Source organism: Salmo salar, chromosome 13, assembly GCF_965601325.2.
Source record: "Salmo salar chromosome 13, fSalSal1, whole genome shotgun sequence".
NCBI lineage: Eukaryota > Metazoa > Chordata > Actinopteri > Salmoniformes > Salmonidae > Salmo > Salmo salar.
In genome coordinates this window covers 45,037,480-45,065,311 of record NC_138303.1, presented here as the reverse complement: position 1 = coordinate 45,065,311, position 27,832 = coordinate 45,037,480, and the positions used below count along the sequence as shown (strand labels likewise).

The following is a 27,832-nucleotide window of genomic DNA, read 5'->3' as shown; positions in this document are numbered from 1 at the left end:
TCTATTATTCTGCTCTCTTTCTCTCTCTGAGGGATCTGGTAGTGAACGGTCCACTGTGCGCTTGATACCTTCACTACCCTCTGTCTCACATGCTTGACCTGGATTTGACAAAAGTAGTTGCTGTGTTTTTCAGCCCTGGGTTTCCCTAATAGGTAGAGAACAATCATTGTGTTCGATACAAGAATCAAAGTTAAGTTTTTAGTTTTTAAACACATTTCCAACTCCCAGTCTCTCTGTAGATGCAGGACAGGAGCAACATGTCAAAGAGTCGGATACTGTGATGTCGATTTATTATGAGAGGAAGGAAGTTTAACTTTGATGATTTTATATTTTCAAAGTCAGATAAGGTGTTTTATGTCCATTTGATCCTCTCTTCTCAAGAAAGATGATTTGTGTATACCGTGGTGGTTGTTGGACAGTCTGCCGTTTGTGTACAAGTGCACATTTTCATTCAGCTTCTATCCAAATACAAAATGTTTCTCTTCATGGTAAGTTGCTCAAGTGTAGACCTGTTAGCTGAAGATCAGTGTTTTGGGCTTTGATATACTGTAAGTTAGCCTAACTGTCTCAGGTGGGCTATTTACCAGTGTCTCTGTTCATCTCAGTATCCATCCCACCTCTGGGCCAATGTCTAACCAGTGAAATTAATGAAGCTGTTACGTTAATCATGTATTGATATCAGGACAGTTCCAGTTACCTGCATGCCTTTCAAGTTAGGATTTGACCAATAGAACACATGCTTTCATCTCATCATCAAAGTACTATATTCCTATTGGTCCTCCTTAGATTAGCTCCCGAGTGGCGCAGCGGTCTAAGGCACTGCATCTCAGTGCTAGAGGCGTCACTATAGACCCTGGTTCGATTCCAGGCTGTATCACAACCGGCCGTGATTGGGATTTCCCATAGGGCCACGCACAATTGGCCCAGCGTCGTCCGGATTTGGCCGGGGTAGGCCGTCGTTGTAAATAAGAATTTGTTCTTAACTGACTTGCCTAGTTAAATAAATAAAAAATAAAGATTGAAATGTGAATTCAGATGAATGAAAGATACCCTGATACTGTAGAAATGCTCCTGCAGTTATATTGTGCAACGTTTCCACCCCAAGGTCTTCGTCAGGCTGAGAGAATGTTTCTGGCCTTATTTTGCCTGCTGTCAGAGTGCAATGTAACAACGGCTCTTGTATTAAAACGTTTCTTTCCAAAACGCACACCTCCCTGCCGGTCAGTTTTTGTTCTGTGCTCACGTGATTAATCAGCCGGAGATAATGAGCAATGCTTTAACGAACTTAGGGCTGTTACGGTGGCCATATTACCGCCATACTGGCGCTCACGATTTATGACCACAGTCAAATTCCACGTGACCACGGTAATTAGGTTTCTCCAAGCTCTGATGCTGCTGATGGTCATTAGTAGCCTACCAAACTTGCTAACTTCCTGGTACTCAGCACTCTATTGTCCCTCTAATCACTCTGACATGAATGCAAATGAGTGCTCATGTTGCGCAACATTTCTATAGACTATGCAATTGCGTGAGCTTTCTATAGGCCAGCCATACTATATTTATTTCACAACTTTCCTAATATTAAGCACATTGCTTCGCTTTACAACAGGAGTATAGCCTACCTGGCTGGCATGAAAATGAATCATGGGAAAAGCGTCCCCCATTTTCTATTTAAGTGCATAGTCCTCCATTCGCTATTTAACTTTGTAGATTACGTGTTTTTTTCCCCCCATGCCCCTTTCTCCCGAGACAGATGCATGAAAATGGTGCATTCTAAATCAAAACTAATATCACACACATATATAATTTAGTATATGTGAAGACGACATTAAATTAAGAATAGTCTGATGAGTGACAATATTAGCCTATCACTTGTGAATGATGCCCAGCTTGTGCATTAATGCAAGAAACAGCCCATACTTTTTCAAATCATAGTCGTACACCTCATGTATCCTAGCCCATAGGCCTATATGTTTTGATAAGGTTTGTATCACAACTAAAGTGGACAAATAACTTCTTAAAATTAAGCACATTAATCTGCTTTATAACTTGTAGAGCCTAACTGGCATATATAAGCAGCGCTTATGTATGCCAGTTAAGGGAAGTTTGAGGAATATAATTTTCACCATAAAAATGCACCTTTATAATAATGCATTACATGCTTAATCACATTTGCTGTCACTTTTCCCACTAATTCATTGCATTTTGGAACATTCGCTCTTATAGCCTACAATGTGCACATTGCTGGGCTTATAATGTGAAAAAATAGCCTAATAGTTTATTAAAAAAGATGTAAGCTAAACGATCAGCCTCATTGCTTTTAAAAAGTTTTTGGATGTGAGTGTTTGTATTATTTTTGGATCTATCGCATCCCACAACTGCCCCACTGTATGTTTGGGATATTTATTTATTGCACAGTTCTAACATCTTAAATATGCGCCTCAGAATTCGTTAAGAGGGATTCGGGCAGTTGCATCCCCGATGTGTCTGTCTTCATTCACTTGTAGCCTATTTCTTAGCTGAAATGCCTGTGAGAAGGACCCGATCATGTGACGGGCATTGGCTACATCTGAGAGAGCCATGTGAGTGAGAGGTGCTTCGCAACACGGCAGCCGGGAGAAGGAAATTTATAATTAGCCTATTATATTCAGCCCAAGGGCACGACGGCCGCATAAGGCATAGATTTTTAGGGGGCGTTACAGCCACACAAGGGGGATGCCGCCGGGAAATTATCAAGTGTTTGTCAAATTGTGAATGAGAGACTGATGAAGTGTGTGCAGCTTGTGACTTTTTTCAGATCATCATTAGTCCCTTCATGCAGCCTTAATGTATTAAACATCAAAACATATAATCCAACATTTGTATCACTACAAAAGTGGCATAAATAACTCTAAATTAAGCATATAAGAGGACCTGTTTCTTTGTTAACCGCTCAACACGGAATAGCTGCATGTGCGCACTTCCTTTCAAATCGTTTGGAGAAAATATTCTTTCCATTTTATTCAGCTGTGTTCAATTTTATTTTTCATACTATAAAATAATTCCACGGAATTCAAAGCAAATCTTGTCTGCTAAATGAACTAGTGTAGCCCACAGCCATATGGCATAGCCAGATCAGGGCCTAACATTAGGACAATTTAAGAGTGTGCTATTCTGTTCTTCTGAAATGGACTACATTTTCTTTATCATGTTAATTTAGAATAAATAATGGATTTATTGTGAAGGTGTAGGCTATATTACATGGATTTATTAGACTTTTAAAAATGTAGATGTTCCAAAGGTCTGCATCAGTGGCTTGTAGGCTATGTGCTATTCTAAATGTGTTTATGCTAATTAACGGTCATTTACAGTGAGACCGGCAGTTATTTGCTTGACAATCACTGGCTGACAAAATGTCATGAGCCCTAAATGAGCTTATGAGAATTCCTCTGTCCTTGTCTCCCCCCCGTCCCCATAATCACCCGTGTCCCCTCCCGCCCTCACTCGTGCCTCGTCCCCTGTCTTCCCCCTCCATTCATATCCATGCCCCATGCATGTCTCCCCTCCATCCCAGAAGGGTTTGAATCAATAGCAAACTTATGAGGGTTCCTCCATCCGTTTCCCCCACTCCTCACTCCCCGTGTCCCCATCCATCCCTGTCTGTCCGCCGTGCCCCCAGAAGGGTTTGAACTAACCAATAGCAAGGAGTGATAGGGCAGCGTGGCGGTGGCATCTGGGCACCAAACGCAAAGAAATACAACCACTAGAACGGCATCTACATTCAAGTCAGTGATGCCATGATGGGTGGACCGGCATTGATTTTGTGCAGTGATTCTATTTCTATGACTGCTGTGCCCTGGACAGAGCAAATCATCTCAGGGCAACACTTGCAGAGCTTCTACTCCTTATGTTCCCAGTCACACAGTCAAGTCACTCAGCCTGTGGTAATATTTCTACGTTAATGGCTTCCAATCTCTCCACTCATTTTTCTCTACGCCCATTCCAACCTCTCTCATTCCTGTCTTTCTCTCATTTGTCTTTGTAATTGTATTTTTCTCTGTCCCACTCCTCCCTGCGCAAACTGTGGTTGTTTTTGTTCAAGCAGAAATGTTGCTATAGTCACTGCATTCATTCACACACACTGGTACATATTTTATCAGGGAAAATCCCCTCCAACCCCCTTTTTGTCTGTGTCACCCCCCCTCTCTTTCTCTCGCTCTTGTTCTCTTTCACACACACACATTTTTCCCACCCCTTCAAACCATCCAGCCCCCCCCCCCCTCCTGTCTGCAGTTTCTCTCTCTCTCCTCCTCTCTCTTTCTCTGTCTCTCTGTCCCCCGTTATTCACACTTTTCATCAAACTCATGTCCCAACTACCCCCCCCCCCAAACATCTGTCTGCCTCACACACACACACAGCCCCCCCCTCAATTACATGCACGGACACACACACGCACTAGTAATGGGAAGTTCGGCTCTTTTTGCTGACTCAGATCTTTTTGACTCGTTCAGTCAAAAGAACAACTCTTTCGACGCATTTCATTCATTTTAATCGGTAATGCGCAGAGCACACAGGACCCCCTACTGCTGAACTGAAAACTCAAGAGTCATGATTCTATAAGCCTCTCGTTCACATGTCATTCGCCATAGGGGACTTATTGAAGCTGTCATTTGTGACTGAGACTTGTAAAAGTGTGCTTTTAATCAATGTACATTCTGTTGATTTCTGGGCATACAAATAAGATTCTTTCTTGATACATTTGAAACAAGGTCTAGTTGTGGACGCAACCGGACTAGATTGTGAACGATTTTTGGCGGAATGCATTGCTTGACTGCTGTGGGGGTGATAAGCACGATATTGTTTGCGAACTGCAGCCCCGCCGAACAATCTGTTCTCGAGTTGGAGTTTTTTAAACGGAGTCTGTGTATGCTTTGGTTCGATAAAGCTGTGTCCATCATAGCCTTCAATAATCAATTCATTGACATATTGCATGATCTATTTTCCTGTGATCATATGATAGACGGTTGTTGGTCGTAGCACGTCTCTGAAGCCACTGAGTCGGAGGTACTTGTAATTAATCCCGCTGTAGGACTAGCAGGTAAAACGAACGACTCAAATTTAACCGGTCACTCAAAAAACAAATCGTGACTCTCGAGTCAGTAAAAAGAGTCGTTCAAAAAGAACTACTCGTTCGCGAACTTCGCGTCACACACACACACACACACACACACCACACACACACACACACACACACACACACACACACACACACACACACAGTGGCATGCACCCCCCATTCCCCTGGCTCCTCCTTTGTCTGCCTGACTAAATCTACAGAGGCCGTTCAGTCCCAGGGGATTAATGTGTGTATGCCCAATAAGGGAGGGATGAAAAGAGGCAGGGAGGGAGGGATGAAAGAGGGAGGGAGGGATGAAAAGAGGGAGAGAGGGCAGGAGCGATGTACCACAGTGTTTGTTTGCAGTTTAGTTACTACGGGAGGGACCCTCAATCTATTCTCCATATCTAACTATGTGATTGAGAGTGTGGTAGTCTAAATCATGTGATTTAGTTTCCCATGTTTGAATTGGCCTGTAAAATGTTCAAACTTTGAGTTCCAGTTTCTTTAGAGGAGTTGTGGGTTAAATGAAAGGAAGCAATAACCAACTGAATGTGCCATGGTGATTTTTGCTGTGCATTTCAAAAAACTATTAGGCCTTGTTATTAGCCCGACTGCAGGTGTACATACCGATATGCTCCGTAAAGCGCCTGGAGGGACAGGGAGCCACAATACAGCATGTATTGAATGTTCACATCTCATTACATGTAAGCCTAGTTGATGTAACTCCATTACTGCAAGGCTGAATGGATGGGATTCAGACCAGTATCGACATGTGATTGTGAACAAGTGCCTTCACACAAAAACACAGGAGTTACGTCTCAAATGGCGCCTATTCCCTATATAGTGCACTACTTTTGACCAGATGCCTAGGCACACTATTCCCTATATAGTGCAATAATTTTGACCAGGGACCTGGTCAAAACTTTTGCACTTTATAGGGAATAGGATGCCAAACGCTTGTTTTTGTCAGGGCTCTGGTCAAAAGTAGCGCACTATATAGGGAATAGGGTGCTTTTTCTGCCTACATGGGCGGTCATTTGCCTGGTGTCAGGAAATTCCTTTTGACATTATTATTTTTTTTCTATATATTTTTTTTAAGGGAACATGTTTGTGTGTGCGTGAGTGTACGTTACACACATCTGTGTGTGCACGTGCATATTTGTGTGTGTGTGTGTGTGTGAGAGAGAGGGATGGGCTGTGTGAATGTGTTTGATGCACTGTGATAACTCTGTCCGGTATGTGGATGTGGCAGTCATTACATAGGAACTCCTTGCCTCACTGGGAAATAAGCTGTTGATTAAAGGAGAACTTCCCTTTCTGTTGTTTTGTCTCCTGTGCCGCCCATTTCACACTGAGGCCTTACCTATTTATCCATGTCTGTCTGATTCATAGACTCACTTCTATAATATGTTTGTCCTCGCTGTCTGTGGTCTCTTGGCATGTCTGTCTAACCTGGTCCTAGTTCTGTGCTGTCTTGCAAATGACCATAGAAGTTGGCAGGAGAGCACAAACAGAACTAGTCCCGTAGACTTGCATAATATGTCTGGGGTTCACCACAATCACATTGGTTCCGTTTCCTAGTTTATGGTCGTATTTATATCTATTGATAAAGACGAAGACCACAATCAGATGTTGGACTTACCTTTCCAGCCAGCAAGACTCTTGGTATGTCTATCCCACAGACTTATAGAAATGTCTTTCCCCGAATCCCCATTGGTGTTCACCACAGTGGTTCATTTCCCTAGTTTGTGGTCACGTCAATTGATACATGTAAATGTAATAAGGACAATGTGAAAAGGAAGTATCAGAGCCAGGACGATACGGCTCAGGTAAGAACGGTAATGTGAGGGGAACACGTCAGTTGAGAGGTTTGGAAGAATATTACTGTCTTGCTCCCATTAGGCTAGTAGATACTTACTTGACTAGACAGCCACTAGACCCAGAGTAGTCCTATGGCATGTTTCCACAACCATAATAGCTTTTGTGCGCTATATAGAAAAAGGGCCTATACCTTTCATCTTTGTCTCAATCCTCATGCTGCACACTGGAGTTAAATTCTTTAGTCAGATGGAGGTTCTTGCCTTGCAGTAGTGCTTATTACGGTACTGTGTAGGTCTTAGTACATGTCTTTATGTCTGCTTCTGGAATGTAACTGAACTGGAATTCTTTCTCGTTCTCCTGCCTTCATGGTGTCCCTAGCAGTTAGTCTTGTTTCTCCTCCCTTCATTGTGTCCCTAGCAGTTGGTCTAGGGTCTCCTCCCTTCATGGTGTCCCTAGCAGTTAGTCTAGGGTCTCCTCCCTTCATGGTGTCCCTAGCAGTTAGTCTAGGGTCTCCTCCCTTCATGGTGTCCCTAGCAGTTAGTCTAGGGTCTCCTCCCTTCATGGTGTCCCTAGCAGTTAGTCTAGGGTCTCCTCCCTTCACGGTGTCCCTAGCAGTTAGTCTAGGGTCTCCTCCCTTCATGGTGTCCCTAGCAGTTGGTCTAGGGTCTCCTCCCTTCATGGTGTCCCTAGCAGTTAGTCTAGGGTCTCCTCCCTTCATGGTGTCCCTAGCAGTTAGTCTAGGGTCTCCTCCCTTCACGGTGTCCCTAGCAGTTAGTCTAGGGTCTCCTCCCTTCATGGTGTCCCTAGCAGTTAGTCTAGGGTCTCCTCCCTTCATGGTGTCCCTAGCAGTTAGTCTAGGGTCTCCTCCCTTCATGGTGTCCCTAGCAGTTCATCTAGTGTCTCCTCCCTTCATGGTGTCCCTAGCAGTTAGTCTAGGGTCTCCTCCCTTCATGGTGTCCCTAGCAGTTCATCTAGTGTCTCCTCCCTTCATGGTGTCCCTAGCAGTTAGTCTAGTATCTCCTCCCTTCATGGTGTCCCTAGCACTTAGTCTAGGGTTCTCCTCCCTTCATGGTGTCCCTAGCACTTAGTCTAGGGTCTCCTCCCTTCATGGTGTCCCTAGCAGTTAGTCTAGGGTCTCCTCCCTTCATGGTGTCCCTAGCAGTTAGTCTAGGGTCTCCTCCCTTCATGATGACCCTAGCACTTAGTCTAGTATCTCCTCCCACCTTTGTACTATTGTATCAGTCATTTGAGTGACAGGTATTGATATCGTGGGTCTGAGATTCTGATTCTCAGAGAGGACATGCTTGACTGGATTTTGAGTAATTGTGATAGGGTATGAAGGAGACATCTGGTTGTAATGAGCTTCTGTTAGTCCCCCCGTGGAGAGTAAACGTTGACATTTTAAATGTTGGGTTATAACAACGTTACAATGACGTTTTTATTTACTTAGTTTGTAACCTCGTCCCCTGGCAAATTGCATCTACAGAGAGAGCTGACTGGTGGACGTGACTACTTAGATACCTTTTTAAAATACTTTTCTTTCTGAACAAGATAGACAGCCTCCCAATGCCATATGTAGGCTATTCAAATGAACAAGTCATCACAACTGACTGTTCTGAACTAGCTGTTAGGTAACACTATACAGGGGTGGTGGTTGACAAGAGTCTTTAGCACCAATCTGTAGCTGTGTGTCCCGTTGCACATGAATATCAGTGTAGGCTAACTGGAGTCCTGAAGAGCTTACCTCCCTACATGTACGTACACCTACACACTCTCCTGGACAGACTCGTTCATTTACTACATTTATCTTGAACCTTTTCACTTCCTCACTTCCCTGAACATTTCTTTAGTTATTGATAACTTCATTTAACAGTGGATCGGTTCTTTAGTGTCAGAGTTGGGCTCAATTCAGTTTTAAACTGTGTACATTCTGGAAGCCTATTGTTCTCTTTGAGGATATTTCAGCTACATTTTAGAGCTCAAGAGTGATCAATAGCTTGGCTTACTTAGCACATTGCCCTTTTATCATGTAAAAAGTTTAGATTTTTGCCCTGACAATTTTCTTTATGAACAGTACTGAATAAATGTATTAGGCTATTACTGTGTAATAGAGTAGCTACAAAAACAAGTTGACAGGCACGTGAAGAGTTTACAGGTTATTGGCTGCTGTGACGGGGTCGGAAAATACCTGACACCTAGAGACAGGCGGAGAGCGACAGAGATTTTACTGCAAGGGAACCACACACCCACACATAGACAGAGAGGGAATTATTACAGCGTTCAAATGGTTGTGGGTGTGTACTGTGTGTGTACTGTATATGTGTGTACTGTATGTGTGTGTGCGTACAGATGTAGGATCTTAATAGGGTTGCAAAGAGTCGGAAACTTTCCGGTACATTTCCGGAATTTGGGGAATTTTTCTTAAATTCATCCACAAAATTAGCTCATAACAGTGAACCTTTTTTTGTGGGATACACATAAGGCAATTCTAGGTCTTGTGGCATATTTTGGTTAAACTATCCCCAATTCAATGGAATTGCAACCCTCTGCATGCACAGTGCATTCTTCCATCACATGTACAGCTGATTCTCAAGATCTTGCACACTAATGAGAACTGCTTAACTATTTATCTGTACATGGAATTGTATTTTTATTTTACTCATTTTTTTCCTAATCTTTATAGGAAAATGACACGGGCACTATCTGATGTGTGGAGACATTTCACTGCAGCTAATGTAAAAGGAAAAGCTGTATACATTTGCAAGGTGAAAATGATGAATCAGACATCTTATCGATAGAAACAGGTCATGGTCAAGCTCAAGTGTTTTTGAATCAATGGAGCAACGTAGTCAGAGAAATGCTGATGAATGTCTTGCTCGAGCTGTGTATGCAACTGGTTCACCTCTGGTGATCATAGGCACTGTGTATTGGACGTGATTTCTGAATGTTCTTCGCCCAGCATTCACCCCTCAAACCAGACATGCTTTATCTACTCATTTGCTGGATGCAGAGTTCAACAGAGTTCAAGTGAAGGTCAAGCAAATCATAGAGAAAGCAGACTGTATTGAAATCATCTCTGATGGGTGGTCGAATGTTCGTGGGCAAGGAATAATTAACTACATCTCAATCAGTATTCTACAAGAGCACAGACACAAGGGACAACAGACGCACCGGTCTCTACATTGCAGATGAGCTGAAGGCAGTCATCAATGACCTTTGACCACAGAAGGTATTTGCACTGGTGGCAGACAATGCTGCAAACATGAAGGCTGCTTGGTCTAAAGTGGAGGAGTCCAACCCTCACATCACACCCATTGGCTGTGCTGCTCATGCATTGAATCTGCTCCTCAAGGACACCAAGGCACTGAAAACAATGGATACACTCTACAAGAGAGCCAAGGAAATGGTTAGGTATGTGAAGGGTCATCAAGTTATGGCAGCAATCGACCTCACCAAGAAAAGTGAGAAGAATAACATTTACATTTACATTTTAGTCATTTAGCAGACACTCTTATCCAGAGCGACTTACAGTAGTGAATGCATACATTTCATACATTTTTTTCTCCGTAGTGGTCCCCCGTGGGAATCGAACCCACAACCCTGGCGTTGCAAAAACCATGCTCTACCAACTGAGCCACACGGGACCAGAGCATCACATTGAATAAGAGCATCACATTGAAGCTGCCCAGCAACACCCGTCAGGAGCCTGAAACTCCTGAAACCTATAGCAGTAGGCATTGCACGGATTGAGGGAGAGAATGCTATCCTGTCTGATGTTCAGACTCTGCTTGCAGATGTAAGAGAAGAAATCCATACTGCCCTGCCCACTTCACTGTTGCTCCAAGCAGAGGAAAAAGCAGTTCTGAAATATATCACAAAGTGGGAAGACTTCTGCCTGAAGTCCATACACGCCGCGGCGTACATGTTGGACCCCAAGTATGCTGGCAAGAGCATCCTGTCTGGTGCAGAGATCAACAAGGCCTATAGTCTCATCACTACAGTGTCTCGCCACGTTGGCCTGGATGATGGCAAGGTTCTTGGCAGTCTGGCGAAGTACACTTCCAAGCAAGGGCTTTGGGATGGAGATGCGATATGGCAGTCGTGCCAACATATCTCATCAGCCACCTGGTGGAAGGGACTTTGCGGATCTGAGGCTCTTTCCCATGTTGCCTCCATCATCCTCCAAATCCCACCAACATCAGCCGCCTCAGAGCGCAACTGGTCCTTGTTTGGGAACACACACACCAAAGCACGCAACAGGCTGACCAATACAAGGGTTTAAAAACTGGTGGCCATCTGGGCAAATTTGAGTTTTTTTGAGCCGGACAACGAGCCATCCTCAACAAGGTTGGAAAGTGACAATGAAGATGAGGCCTCAGAATCTTATGTTCAAGAGGTGGACATTGAGGAGGTCCAGGGAGACGACCAAAGCCTTAGTTTCTAGACTATCATTTTACAGATGTTTGTTGAAAACGTTTTTAGGAGATGCAATGGATCATTCAATATTCCCTTTCTTTTGGTGTTCAGTGAAATCATCCCATGTGAAGAGTCACCTCATTTAATTAAAGTTCAATTCGTAACAAATGTTTTTTTATTTCTATTGGAAGGATTTAATAATTTGCAATTATGTCTACTTATGATAAGGTAAAAGGTTTATGTTTCTTTCTCCATATGATATGGTAAATATATCCAATGCAAAAAACATCTACATTTAAATGGTATTAATATTAATTTGCATATATTTCCATTAATTCCCATATATTCCTGTTAATTCCCATATATTCCCGTGGAAAGTTTCCACCTCTGAATATTCCCCAAAATGTGCAACCCTAATCTTAATTCGACCTATATTGTCACAGCAAAATAAAATCCTGCAACAACAGCATTTGAACATTTAGTACATAATGTTGCTTGATTGGTGGTTAGGCTATTAGCTGGCCAAAAGTAGGCTTCATGAAAAGTGCAATACTGTTACTATAACTGCGTGTTAGTGTGGGTTTTAAGTGAATTTATGTATATCACAAAGTTAATCTGTATTTCTTGCTTTGCAGGAAAATTCTCAGCAATAAAAGAGATCAAATTAAGATCCTCCTTCTGTGTGTGTGTGGTAATCTATTACCCCTCTATAGAAGGTTGTGTGTTAGTAGTGGAGATCCCGTTTCACTCACTGTCTGTCTGGTGGAAGTGGACACCATTGATGGGCGATTCAAATTCACTTAGCCAGCCCTACTGACTGTCATGGAATAAATGAATGAAGCATATTGGCAAGCACCAAATGACATGCCTTACTAACTGCCTGGGCAGTGTTGCTGTGCTGACGATAATGATTATGATGAATGTGTGTACTCTACATATATTACCCCCATTGTGCCGATCTGTGGCGTTCACTCCAGTTCAATTTGACTAGGGCTGCATCCGAAGTAGCACCCTATTCCCTTTATAGTGCACTGCATTTGACCAGAGCTCATTTGACCAGGGTTGTGTATAGGGAATAGGGTGCCATTTGCGATGCAGCTTATCCCCCTCTGCTCATTAATGAATCATGCAGAAGTGGTCCATAATACCGCCTCATCCATTTTAATTATTATTATTATTATTTTTTTATCACCACAATAGGCTCTAGCACCACTGTATTGACTAATGGTCTTCACTAAACACAACTACAGTTTCAACACACTCATAAACTTCTGATTGACGACAAGCTAATAAACTCAAAGCAAAGCTGGGCAAGATAGTCTTCAATGAAGGATTCCTTAGTTGAAATAGTTTACGGAGTCGTGCGCAACACTTTATAGCGGGTGCTGGGCCGTAGGAAACTGCAATACTTTCCTTAGTTGAATCAGCAATGCTACTCTAGCCCTTAACGAAGGTTAGGCTGTCATCAAGGTTTTTTGATTTGTTGTTTTTCTAAGAGTAGGCCATAATCATCTCAAGTCTCACCATACTTGGGAAACTTGTGGCATGGCCTGTGCTTACGCCATCTAATTAGCTCAATTAATCACCTCACGGTCTTCATCATTTACCCACAAACACTGGGAATAATGCCATCTTTGACTCTTTCGTCCAACATTAAGTATTAGCCAGTATCCAATTACTAGAGAATTTCTTCAGCAGGCTTATGATGGTTGAAACCGAGAGGACCTTTATGTCGGTTTCGGCTGGCTGCGCCAAAAAGGCTGTGATTTAAAAGATCGAGTTTGGCTGGATACAACACAAACTGAAGGAATAAAAAAAATGCATTGCAAAGAAATGCCCTGTTCCAGTCCCTTGCAAAAAAGGCAATCAACACTTGAGGTGGAATAGACACTGGGGAAATGCCTGGGAATAACACCATAAATTGGTGTTAGCCAGGCAGTATTTAAAGTGTGCTATCAGGAATCGGTTACATTCAAAATGATGGAACCATTTCCTCCGAGGATTGTATGAACATTTCCCCATTTTAATGAAGAACATCAGATTTGGTATGATTTTAGACACTGTGAGCAAGCATCCTTTGACAGTCAGTATTGACTGTGGAAATGAGTATAGCGTCCCAATAAAAAAAATCCAATCAATGTTTGATTCTTCAGAATCCTCTCAGGCCCTCCCTCTCTGTGCCTCTGAAACTGTTCTGTCCCCCCCCCCCCCCCCCCTCCGACCAGAACATCAAACTAAAACATTCTCAAACGTCAAAGTCAAACTGTTGTTCTTCTTGGAAATTAATGCTTTAAATATGCATGAATATGACTTTTGCAGTGGAAAGTTATTCGCGTCTCACTATACTAGCCTGCTGAATATTAATGCGTTTTTATTTGTTTGATTTCTTCACAGAATTTACCTGAGGAGATTCACCTTTTACACTTTGAAGGAGGGATTTATCCAGAAAAGGAGGAAAGGGACACCAGCTTCCCTCTCTCCCAGAGACTTGAAAGACTTTCCTCGGCCTGTGTGTGTGTGTGTGTGTGTGTGTGTGTGTGTGTGTGTGTGTGTGTGTGTGTGTATATAAGTTGGCAGAGGTGAAGCTTTATTGAGGTACCCTCAGAAGGTGCAGGGGAAAGGCTATGTACTTTAGGAGATGGAGAGAAGGAAAGTAAGGATCGAAAGTTAGTGTCGGTTGGGTGGAGAAAAGAAGCACTGTGCTGCTTATCCATTACCTCTGTAAAGACTCTAAAGAGAGGAGGAGGGAGTCTAATCTAGTGGCAGGGCCCAGTCTCGTAGTCACCAGCAACACTGGAAGAACAGCAGCCAGAGAACCTAGAAGGTGGGTAAGAAGAGGACCACAAAAAGAGAGGAGAGACGGGGACTGAAGGAGATCCAAAGGGTCGGAGGAGAGGACGGGGAGGAGGCAGCGGCGCATCCCCATGGCGACGGACCCTGGGGAACCCACAGGGACGGAGGACTCTTCGGAGAAACCTGTTGGCGCACGGGAGGAGGAGACGGACCAGGAGGGCAGCAGGAGGGAGAGGACACACAGCACCCCCTCAGACTTCCCCTCCTCCCAGACCCAGGAGAGGAGAACCGCAGAGGGAGGGGAGACAGGAGGAGGCGGCGGAAGGGGTGGAGGGCCCGGAGAAACCAGGGACAGTAAGGAAGTGGAGCCCCTGGCGGTTAGACCCATGTCTCTCTCCACACCCTCGTCCCCGGCTGCGACTGCGGCGGCTTCAAGGTCAGGGGGTCACGGGCCGAGGCTGAGGAGAGAGAAGCGTTTCTTCAGGAAGAGTGTGGAGATCTGTGAGGAGGACGATGTGGTAGCGGATCCCCCAGTGGTCTCCCACTCCGCCCCCCACCTGGACTCAGTCATCACCCTCGGTGGCGCCCAGGCCGCTACCACCGCCTCTGCAGCCCTGGGACATGACACGGCCAACAACGACCCATCCAACCTCAGCTCCACCCAGGACCCCGGGGCCAAGGACACCCCCTCTTCCGCCCCACCCCAGACGGGGAAGGAGAGAGACAGGGAGCAGGAGGAGGAGGCAGAGATGAAGGCCGTGGCAACCTCGCCGGGGGGGAGGTTTCTGAAGTTTGACATTGAGCTGGGGAGGGGTGCCTTCAAGACCGTTTACAAAGGCCTGGACACTGAGACCTGGGTGGAGGTGGCCTGGTGCGAACTACAGGTGAGAATACTGTGCATTACTCTATGCAGGTCATGGTACTGTATGTAGTAGCCTGGTGCGAACTACAGTACAGGTGAGAACAATTTATAAGCCATATTCTCTAGTTCTATCCATAGAATTACATATAGAACCATTATAATAATATATAGGATCTCTATAGTTGTATCATAGGTTCTTGATTGCAGAAAATGGCTGTTACAGGTGTTTTAAAAAGACAAAATGATCCAGCTTCCCAAGGGAGGACATATCCCCCCACCTTGCCAAACATCCTGGGGATGATAATGGTAACAATATATTGTGTTGTTTTCACTGGGCTATTGGAAAAATATATAGTTATTAGTTTTGCATCGAGTTACACACTGACACAGAGTTGCTTGACTCACATAATGCAACAGTCATTTGAAGTCTTCCCTGGAGCTTCTCTTCTCTCTCCTCCCTGGGAAAATCTCAGCCTGTGTTCTGTTTGCTATTCAGACTGTGAGACTGACTCACTACAGCACATTGGAGACCGGTTCATCCCCAATGGCACCCTTTCCCCTACATAGTCCACTCCTTTTGACTAGGGCCCTATTTTTGAGCAGAGCTCTATGTGCCCTGGTAAAAACTGGTGCATGAAATGGGGAATAGGGTGCAATTTGGGATGAAGCTTGAGACTCACTGCAGCACACTGGAGACATAGACAAAGATAGGGGTGCGAAGAGGGGAAGGAAATACAAGAGAGAAAGAATATGAACTTTTTGATTGCACTCAGGTCGGTTTGAATGGCAGAAGCAATGGGAGAAAAAATGAGGCAACTGTACCCAGGAAACATATAAAGAATGGTTAAGTAGAGTAGGTACATCCCAAAATGGCACCCTATTCCCTACACAGTGCACTACTTTTGAACAGGGCCCTACACTGTAAAAATAAATCCTGTTGTTGTCGTCACGGTAACTTACTGACAGTAGGTGTGTGTGTGTACAGGTAGGGAAAGAGGAACAATGGCCCTAATGAGAACAAACCTCACCAAGAGGTTGAGATTGAGATGAAGGATAAGGTGAACATAGAAAGAATGTGTACCAGTAAGCCTATGTAGGGAAAGAGGAAGTGTAGCCTTGAGAATGAACATTGCCGTAGGGGACTCAGACTCTGTTAACTGTCGTTTATTGGCACTGAAGGGGTGAAGGCGTGACAAGCTAAAAGTGGGATTATACTCTCACCTGAGCAAGGCTGAACCCTTTACACGGCGGAGCAGCTTGGGATTTAATGACGCTGTCAAGCAACAGGGAGCAACAACCAACGACGAAAAACGGCGTGGGCTCAACTGGCGGGAGACACAAGAAAATAAACTTGTCTCACTATATACTGTTCTCAGACACAAAAGAGAAGCTGTGTGATTCGGGCAGCTGACTTGTTTGGTGTCTTTGTGTGAAAAGGCTAGTTTACCCTGGTCAGTCATGTGTTGGCTTTGGAGCTAATCTTTTGTAGCTAATGCTAAACAGCAGCCGTGTCCAATCTCTGTGTCTGCTTGCCAAATGTATCCCAGGGTGTATCCCAAATGGCTCCCTGTGTAGGGCACTACTTTTGACCAGGGTCCATAGGGGATAGGGTGTCATTTGGGATACAGTGTCTTAGAGCCAGGGTGTAGGTGGGGTCAATCCCATTTCCATTTTCTTCATTGAAAAGGCAATGAGGCAAATTGGCTGGAATTGTCATTTTTTGTTTACTTCCTGAATTGAAATGGAATTGACCCTAACCCTGTGTTAGAGCACTGCTTATAGGACTAACCACCTCAATTGTTCTCCTGCACCTTTTAGCTCTGTCCCCCTGTTTTAGAGCATCGCTTTTTAAAATCTTTTTTTTTTTTGTTGCTTCATTCACAGTTTTGAAGTAAACATGAAGATAGATGAGCAGGGGAGACACAGTAGGAAGGTTGGGCACAAGTAAGATCTCCCGTCTCCGTGGGCGAAATACACATATATTATATGTGCTAGCTGGGTATGTTACCATAAGGTGGTGGGCTGACGTCGAAGACAGTGAAGTTGATCGATCGATGTCGAGCTAGGAGCTGATTTAAAATTGACAATGAAATATTCTGCTGTAAAATATGTTGGCACCTTCAATTCACCTTCAGAAAAAGTATATTTCAACACTGTCTAGCTCAAAACAAATTTGCAAACTGCTGAACTTGGAACCAATCGGAACTCCCGTACATACCCCTCGTGATAAAGGCAGCCAATGGTCTGCTTCTAAGATGTAAACAGCCTCTGATCTGCTGTCTGTGTGTTAAGAGGAACTAACATTAGCTCCCAAAGACTGAAATAAAGATAAATATCTGTTTTCGAGTGAACTTGAATTATGCAGCATGCAATACGAATGGTCTTGATCATATGAAGAGGTAACTTCGTTGACCATTTAGCCAATTTATTGAAAGCTAGCAAATGTTAGTTGACTAGCCTAGCCAGCTAATACTGTAAACGTCAACGTGCCTGCACAGAAAGCTAGTATTTCATTAGCTGTGTCTCATCAAATTCAATTTTGCAGGGGTGCAACTTTCCCTGGGGATGGGGGGGGGGGGGTCATTGGAATGTGATACAAAATGTGCTTTAGGACCATGCGGACGCCTGGTCCTTTTATAAAAAAAATATTTGAATAATATTATGTCCCACCAACTTCTATAATCAATGTTGTGCCCCTGCAATTTTGAATCATGTTTTGGCATGATTGTCTAATTTCAAGTAACTAGCTGCAGGCTTAAAGAAATGTTCAATTATATTATTTGCATAGAACACAAATCAAAGCATGTAGTTAGAAATATTTTTGTGTGTGTCATGTATGCTAGAATGGAGGTTTAAAAATGACAGCTGAATATGCATATTAGCTAATACATATGGCATAGCCTACACATATACATGACATGGTATGTGGACTAGAGGTCGACCGATTTATGATTTTTCAACGCCGATACCGATTATTGGAGGACCAAAAAACCCGATACCGATTAATCAGCCAATTTTTATATATGTAATAATGACAATTACAACAATACTGAATGAACAATGAACCCTTTTATTTTAACTTAATATAATACATAAAATCTATTTGGTCTCAAATAAATAATGAAACGTTCAATTTGGTTTAAATAATGCAAAAACAGTGTTTTGGAAGAAAGTAAAAGTGCCATATGCGCCATGTAAAAAAAGCTACCGTTTAAGTTCCTTGCTCAGAACATGAGAACATATGAAAGCTGGTGGTTCAATATTCCCAGTTCTTCAATATTACCAGTGAAGAAGTTTTAGGTTGTAGTTATAGGAATTATGACGTGTCGACTATTTCTCTCTATACCATTTGTATTTCATATACCTTTGACTATTGGATGTTGTTATAGGCACTTTAGTATTGCCAGCCTAATACCGGGAGTTGATAGGCTTGAAGTCATAAACAGCGCTGTGCTTCAAGCATTGCTAAGAGCTGCTGGCAAACGCAGTAAAGTGCTGTTTGAAGGAATGCTTATGAGCCTGCTGCTGCCTACCACCGCTCAGTCAGACTGCTCTATCAAATATCAAATCATAGACTTAATTATAATAAACACACAGAAATACAAGCCTTTGGTCATTAATATGGTCAAATTATCATTTAGAAAACAAAACGTTTGTTCTTTCAATGAAATACGGAACCATTCCGTATTTTTTCGAACGGGTGTCATCCCTAAGTCTAAATATTGCTGTTACATTACACAACCTTCAATGTTATGTCATAATTATGTAAAATTCTGGCAAATTAATTACGGTCTTTGTTAGGAAGAAACACAGTTCGCAACGAGCCAGGCGGCCCAAACTGTTGCATATACCATGACTCAGTTGATATTGCCTGCTGACATGCATTTATTTTAACTAAATATGCAGGTTTAAAAAAAATATACTTCTGTGTATTGATTTCAAAAAAGGCATTGATGTTTATGGTTAGGTACATTTGTGCAACGAATGTGCTTTTTTTCGCGAATGCGCTTATGTTAAATCATCACCTGTTTGGCAAAGGTGAAGTAGGCTGTGATTCGATGATAAATTAACAGGCACCGCATTGATTATATGCAACGCAGGACAAGCTAGTTAACCTAGTAATATCATCAACCATGTGTAGTTAACTAGTGATTATGTGAAGATTGATTGATTTATTTTTTTAAGTTTAATGCTAGCAACTTACCTTGGCTCCTTTTGACGCTGCACTGGTGGCTGCCACGCAGTTTTCTCATGGATTGCAATGTAATCGGTAAATAATCGACATCCAAAAAAGCAGATTACCGATTGTTATGACAACTTGAAATCGGCCCTAATTAATCGGCCACACAGCCATGCAGTCTCCATAGACAAACATTGGAAGTAGAATGACCCGTACTGAAGAGCTCAGCGACTTTCAACGTGTCACCATCATAGGATGCCACCTTTCCAACAAGTCAGTTTGTCAAATTTCTGCCCTGCTTGAGCTGCCCCAGTCAACTGTAAGTGCTGTTATTGTGAAGTGGAAATGTCTAGGAGCAACAACGGCTCAGCCACGAAATGGTAGGCTACACAAGCTCACAAAATGGGACTGCTGAGTGCTGAAGCACGTAGCGGGTAAAAACCATCTGTCCTCAGTTGCAACACTCACTACTGAGTTCCTAACTGCCTCTGAAAGCAACGTCAGCACAAGAACTGTTCGTCGGGAGCTTCATGAAATAGGTTTCCATTGCCGAGCATCTGCACACAAGCCTAAGATCATCATGCGCAATGCCAGGTGTTGGTTGGAGTGTTGTAAAGCTTGCTGCAATTGGACTCTGGAGAAGTGGAAACGCGTTCAATGGAGTTTGGGGAAGGCCCTTTCCTGTTTCAGCATGACAATGTCCCCGTGCACAAAGCAAGGTCCATACAGAAATGGTTTGTTGAGATCGGTGTGGAAGAACTTGACTGGCCTGCACAGAGCCCTGACCTCAACCTCATCGGACACCTTTGGGATGAATTGGAACGCAGCACGTCCCCGCAGCAAGTCCTCTGGTCATGTTTATTGTACCACCAGAGAAGGAAACCTGCACTAGTATTGTATGTATTCTGCTTTGACCCTTATCTCAAGTAATGAAAGCAGTGTTTTTTTATCCCACTGTAGGCCTATTCCAACTTCTGAAAACTGTTGAGAGAGAGGGAGAGCGGGATGGAAGGAGGCCATGGGTGGGAGGGAGAGAGAGGGGGGGAGGGAGAGCGGGATGGAAGGAGAGCATGGGTGGGAGGGAGGGATGGAGAAGGGTATGGAAGGAGAAAGCATGGGAGAGAGAGGGATAATAAGAGGTAGAATGACGGAGTTAGAGACTGATGAGCCAAAAAGAGGATTAACATGGCATCACTCCCAGAGAGTGGCCGTGTGGCTAATACTAACCTAACACACGCACAAACACACATCGTCGTCTGGTCACACACACACAGATGGATCCACTGGCACAGATAATACAGTCACTATATCTCATGGCCTGCATTTCCTCCCTGCTGCTCCCTGGTCCTGTTAACTCTGTTACGTAAAGGACAGGTGTTGATGAGGATGATAATTGTGAGGTAGTTGACACAATAACATGTATACACAGCAGCAAACACACACACATTATGCATGTTGTACGTGAGACACACTCTAAGTGAGTACCTGTCCTCACACCCACACAGAGAATCACTCCAGAAACAGGGATTAGCTCTGCTAATGCACCTTGAAAGAGAGAATGGGTGAGGGAAGTTCACAGTGCGGACACTGTCTCAGTCACAGCGTCTCTTCTTTCCTCTCCCTCATTTCACTCCTCCTTCCTTTCCCTTCACCTCACAAATTCTCTGCTAAAAGGGCAACTCTATATATCCCCCAGGCTAACATTTCAGCTTTCAGCTCTAATTTACCACATTCATTAGCTAAGATCGTTCATCGGTGTGTCTGTGTGCGTGCAATTGTGTGTGTGTGCGTGTGTATGCCACTCCCCCCCTCTCTTTGTCTGTCTCGTTGTCTGTCAGAGTGAGTATACAGAGTGATCCAGGGAGTTAATTACAGTGGGTGCCTGTCAGGCGGGAACAAAAATCCTGCACCGACAGCACAACTAACTGGTCTGGGGCGGTCTGGGCTGGGGCAGGAACCCACACAAACCCACCCCAACCCTCTCCAGTCCTGTCAGCCCACTGAGCCCAGTCCGGCCTAACCCAATCCAGCTCAGCCCAAATCCACCCTGTGTGTGTTTTGGGAATGTATTTGTGTCAGAGAGTGTCTGTGTGCAGTTGGTTGGTATCTTTTGCGTGTGTGCGTGCGTGCGTGCGTGCGTGCGTGCGTGCGTGCGTTTGGAATGAGCCAGCCAGCCAGGAGAGGGAGGGCTGGATGGAGCTAGTCTAGCCTACAGAGTCTAGTGTAGCAGAAGTAACCTGTCCAGGAATGACCGGTTCCGACCAGTCAGTGGATGGAACCGCATTGAGGTCCGCTTTACAGCAGTGAAAGGTTGCTTAGGGCCGCTTTACCGCAGTAAAAGGTTGCTATGTGACAATTGTTAGGGATGTCGGAGTGATTTAAAGTGTCTTCTTAGAACAGCAGGCAGCCTGGACCCCTGGGGATTCTCCTTAGTATTTATGTCCTGTCCAGACACAGACAGAGGGACTAATGCTCACACACACACGCACAAACATACTGACTAATGAACGCATACACACACTCACACAGGGTTAATGCTTATATATCAAAAGCGCCTCAAACACAGTTGTTTGTTTCCTTCCAGAGGAGGGGTCAAACAAACATCTGAGGCTCAGGCTCCATTTGGAACCTGAGCGAAGCAAGATTTGGTTCTGTGTGCTTTAATCTTCATTAGTTACAAATTAATACAGGTATTTTCGTGTGTGTGTTTGTTTACTCAGCTCAGAACCTGTGAAGGGAAGAGGAGACCCTCTATTATTGGATTAAAGCCAAAGATCAAAGGTCAAACAACCACACAATGATAATCTCGTAGCACAGAAAAGTTTAGGAAAGGCAGATCTTAAAGGGCCCTTATAGTCCAGTGGGGAGAAACAGGGTATGGAGACCCAGTTAGTTACATGTGGTATCATGCGTTTTCACTCAGCTCAGCCCCTCGATTGGATTATACTGGATTACGCTGTAGGAGTCAAAGGTCATAATCATGATAATCCCATAGCACTACCATTTCATTGTGTCGACTGGTTAAGATACCATTGGTAGTTTACACTAAAGAGACATACAGTCAATTCTGTTCATCTTTGACAAAAAAAACATAAATTGCTGAATAGTTGTTAGTGGAGCAGTAGTTGAATAGGTTGATAGTGTTTCAGTATTGCAAGAAGAAGAGGCCAGTTGTGAGGGAGTGGCTGGCTCTTTGTCTTCAACTTTACATCTCAGTCTAAAGCCTGATGGAAAACCGTCGAACTTTTACACACCAGTATATTTCAGATTTATGTTGATAGGAAATGTACCAGCAAAAGTACAAGCCATACTATTGATTCATGACTAAAATAGTACAAATGGAATTGATTAGACCAGCCTGCAATTATTTATTAGTCCAGATTAGAATCGATCTGACCAGATTGACCAGACGTGTTCAACTAGGCTAGTGATAGTCAAACTGTGGCCCGGGGGCCATATCTGGTCCACCATGACCTGATGGACATTTGGCCCTTTTCATCGAACTGTGAGCTCACAGCAAAGCATGATGTTATACGAATCATTGATTGTTATGGCGTATGGTTGGTAGGACTGGGAATTGCCAGGGCCCTCACAATTCGATATTATTGCGATACTTAGGTACCAATACAATATGTATTGCCATTCTCAAGATTCTATGTATAGTGATTTGATTGCAATTTTAGAGCGTGTGTTATAAGGAGCAGGTGTGAGTGCAAGAAAAAATATATATACAGTACCAGTCAAAAGTTTGGACACCTACTCATTCAAAGGTTTTTCTTCTTCTTTTTTTTACAATTTTCTACATTGTAGAATAATAGTGAAGACATTAAAACTATGAAATAACACATGGAATCATGTCATAACCAAAAAGGTGTTTAAACAAATCAAAATATGATATATTTGAGATTCTTCAACGTAGTCACCCTTTGCCTTGATGACAACGGCTATCAAGTGGCGCAACGGTCTAAGGCACTGCATCTCAGTGCTAGAGGCGTCACTGCAGACCCTGGTTCAATCCCGGGCTGGGATCGGGAGTCCCATAGGGCGGCGCACAATTGGCCCAGTGTTGTCCGGGTTAGGGGAGCGTTTGGCCGGGGTAGGCCGTCATTTTTAAAATAAGAATTTGTTCTTAACTGACTCGTCTAGATAAATAAATAAATACAAATAAATGACTGCTTTGCACACTCTTTGCATTCTCTCAACCAGCTTCATGAGGTAGTCACCTGGAATTAATTTCAATTAACAGGTGTGCCTTGTTAATTTGTGGAATTTATTTCCTTCTTAAAACTTCTTAGAGATCAAATCCCTTTAGCGAGATCGATTTGACAACATCCAGTGAAAGTGCAGGGCGCCAAATTCAAACAAAAGAAATCTCATAATTAAAATTCCTCAAACATACAAGTATTATACACCATTTTAAAGATACATTTCTTGTTAATCCAACCACACTGTCCGATTTTAAAAAGGCTTTACGGCGAAAGCATACCTTGTGCTAATGTTACCCATTTTCCAGCCAAAGAGAGGAGTCACAAAAAGCAGAAATAGAGATAAAATTAATCACTAACCTTTGATGATCTTCATCAGATGGCACTCATAGGACTTCATGTTACACAATACATGTATGTTTTGTTCGATAAAGTTCATATTTATATCCAAAAATCACTTTGCCTCCAAAATCCAGTGATTTTGCAGAGAGCCACATCAATTTACAGAAATACTCATCATAAACGTTGATATAAGATACAAGTGTTTTACATAGAATTAAAGATACACTTCTCCTTAATGCAACCGCTGTGTCAGATTTCAAAAAAGCTTTACGGGCAAAAGCACACCATGCGATAATCTGAGTACAGCGCTCAGGCACCAAAACAAGCCATACAGATACCCGCCATGTTGTGGAGTCAACAAAAGTCAGAAATAGCATTATAAATATTCACTAACCTTTGATGATCTTCATCAGAATGCACTCACAGGAATCCCAGTTCCACTATAAATGTTTGTTTTGTTCAATAAAGTCCATATTTATGTCCAAATACCTCCCTTTTGTTCGCGCGTTCAGTCCAAATGCAAAATGCGCGAGCACTAAGTTCAGACGAAAAGTCAAAAAAGTTCAATTACAGTTCGTAGAAACATGTCAAAGGATATATAGAATCAATCTTTAGGATGTTTTTATCATAAATCTTCAATAATATTCCAACCGGCCAGTGCTCAGCACATGTGGGAATTCCTTCATGACAATCGGAAAAGCATTCCAGGCGAAGCTGGTTGAGAGAATGCCAAGAGTGTGCAAAGCTGTGGCTACTTTGAATAATCTCAAATATAAATATTTTGATTTGTTGAACACTTTTTTTTGGTTACTACGTGGTTCCATATGCGTTATTTCATAGTTTTGATTTCTTCACTATTATTCTACAATGTAGAAAATAGTAAAAATAAAGGAAAACCCTTGAATGAGTAGGTGTGTCCAAACTTTTAACTGGTGCTGTGTATTTTCTTTTTAAATTACAAATTGATCAAAGTATCAATATAATAATATTGCGATATGTATCTCTATCGATATTTATCCCCCATCACTAGTGGTTGGTGGTGATTTGTTGTGACTACATAGCTGCGTTGTCACCATTTCAAGTTCACACAGAGTGGTATCCTACGAAGCAAGCTAGATCTAGTCAGGGTTTTCTAAAGCTAACCAGCTTCACGTTGGGTCACATTCCAGCTCAGGCTTCATCCGTACTACAACAGTGGATATTGCTCGTCCGACTGCCAGTAACCCTAGCAGGTTTGTAACTGCTCGCGCATGTCGCACATGGCTAGTCAAACGCGGAACTCTTTATTGAGACAATGCTGAAACATCAATCCATGGGCGAGTAAGTGGCAAATTCAGCAGGCTTTTAGAAGTGCCGTCTTTATTTTGTTACTTATTGTTAATGCCGTCTGGTGTGCTTATCAATGCACAAGCACCATTTTTCTCACTCCCATCGATAAAATAATGTATTAAGTCAATCAAAAGTGTGACTGTGCATGATACATAACATGACCATTTTTTTTAACACAAAGAAAACATTTGATTAATAAAATATTAAATCAGTCTTCCTCAAATGAAAGTGGTGATGATGCGTTCTTTGCAAGTGGGAGGGAATCTGATTTCATTGTTCCTCAACTCGTGCCTCAGTCATTTCATTCAGGGTAAGTGGAGTTAGCCGTGAGTTAGCCTGACCCCAAAGCAGGTTAGTTGTGAAGGATTCGTTGCCATAGGAATGTACCTGGCTAAAAGGTGAGCCACCAGTTATCCCGAGTTGAACTCCGAGTTGATCAAAGTTACCTAGCTAACTCCAGAAAACTGCTTTGTAAGATACCCCTCAGGTTACTGCGGACAGTGTACAATAAAATAAGAATAATAAATCAATTTGTTTTTCTTGCACTCACGCCTGCGCTTATTATTTTCTTTCTGGCAGTGGTTATGCTGAGAGCAGCTATTTCAAAGGAGGAGTCTACTTGCAATAACTGATCTGTGGTTATTTTGGTTAAATGTAAACGTCACCAACATAGATCATCATCATAAATGACAGTCTTCTCCCTGGCCTGTACAGAACACTTTGTTAACTAGCGTTCCTTGGACAGCCATAGACGGACTGTACAAAACATTAAGAACCACATACTCTTTCCGTGACATAGACTGACCCAGGTTAATCCAGCTGAAAGCTATGATCCATTATTGATGTCACTTGTTAAAGCCACTTCAATCAGTGTAGATGAAGGGGAGGAGACAGATTTAAAGAAGGATTTTTAAGCCTTGAGACAATTGAGACATGGATTGTGTGTGTGCCATTCAAAGGGTGAATGGGCAAGACAAAAGATTTAAGTGCCTTTGAACGGTGTATGGAGGTAGGTGCCAGGCACATTGGTTTGTGTCAAGAACTGCAACGTTGCTGGGGTTTTCACGCTCATCAGCTTCCCGTGTGCATCAAGAATGGTTCACCACCCAGAGGACATCCAGCCAACTTGACACAACTGTGGGAAGCATTGGAGTCAACATAGGCCAAGCATCCCTGTGGAACACTTTCGACATCTTGTGGAGTCCATGCCAAGACAAATTGAGGCTGTTCTGAGGGCAAAATACATGTCTCCAAGCATAGAAGTTACAGCACATATAAGGATCATTATGGTAAAGAATTTTCTCTCTATACAGACAGCTAACACCAGAGCAATATCTAAATGTCTATATTTGGCCTAACACCCTTCGTGAATCACCATTGCTTAGCATATAGACTCAACATCAACTTGATATGCATCCAACGTCCTCTCGTAATATCTTCTGGTGCTGGTTAATTGGAAACGAAACCCCAGAGTGTGATTTTAGATGTTAATTAAGTATTGATCATGAACTCTTCAGACGGGAATCGCCTCTCCTTCTCATTAGTCCTTAAGTCTATCGACTCACCCGTGCATCAATATAAGTAACATAATAATAGAATCACCATCAAAATTCATCAGTTTAAGCTAGAGATACTTTTGTGTGTATATATAGAGTATGTGGACACCCCTTCAAATTAGTGGATTTGGCTATTTCAAATGTTTGCCTTGTTAGAGCTGGCTCGATCAACTGTAAGTGCCATTATTGTAAAATGGAAATGTCTAGGAGAAACAGCGGCTCAGCCGCGAAGTGGTAGGCTACACAAGCTCACAGAACGGGCCTGCCGTGTGCTGAAGTGCGTAGCCCGTAAAAATCCTCTGTCCTCGGTTGCAACATTCACTACCGAGTTCCAAACTGCCGCTGGAAGCAACGTCAGCACAAGAACTGTTCGCCTGGAGCTTCATGAAACGGGTTTACATGGCCTAGCAGCCGCACCACGCTTCACCATCTGGCAGTCCAAAGGACTAATCTGGGTTTGCCAAATGCCAGGAGAACGCTACCTACCCCAATGCATAGAGCCAACTGTAAAGTTTGGTGGAGGAGGAATAATGGTCTGGGGATGTTTTTCATGGTTTGGGCTAGGCCTCTTAGTTCCAGTGAAGGGAAATCTTAACACTACAGCATACAATGACATCCTAGACGATTCTGTGCTTCCAACTTTGTGGCAACAGTTTGGGGAAGGCCCTTTCCTGTTTCATAATGACAATGCCTCCGTGCACAAAGCAACTTGACTGGCCTGCACAGAGCCCTGACCTCAACCCCATCGGACACCTTTGGGATGAATTGGAACGCCGACTGCGAGCCAGGCCTTATCGCCCAACATCAGTGCCCGACCTCACTAATGCTCTTGTGGCTGAATGGAAGCAATTCTCCGCAGGAATGTTCAAACACCTAGTGGAAAGCCTTCCCAGAAGAGGCTGTTATAGCAGCATATTAATGCCCATGATTTTGGAATGAGATGTTTGACGAGCGGGTGTACTGTCACACTACATGACGAAATGTATGTGATCATTTTATTTTTTGCTTGGGCAATTCAGCTCATCCGCCTCTGTTGGCCTTCCGCATCTGCGGTGGAAGGTGACCAAAGTACAGTGGTGTTTTGTTAAATAGTACCCGCAAAACACCAGTCTCAACGTCAACAGTGAAGAGGCGATGCTGGCCTTCTAGGCAGAGTTCCTCTGTCCAGTGTTTGTGTTCTTTTGCCCATCTTGATCTTTTATTTTTATTGGCCAGTCGGAGATATGGCTT

General features: G+C 43.3%; 1 protein-coding gene across 2 annotated transcripts in view; it reads left to right on the top strand.

The window, feature by feature from the left end:
- Positions 1-27,832, top strand: part of wnk3 (WNK lysine deficient protein kinase 3) — an 81,883-nt gene that overhangs the window by 2,948 nt on the left and 51,103 nt on the right. For both annotated transcript variants that reach the window (XM_014135795.3, XM_014135796.3), the window contains exon 2: positions 13,730-15,012. In XM_014135795.3, coding sequence (XP_013991270.2) covers positions 14,260-15,012 — 753 coding nt within the window. In that variant the 5' untranslated portion in view covers positions 13,730-14,259. The remainder of the gene's footprint in view (positions 1-13,729; positions 15,013-27,832) is intronic.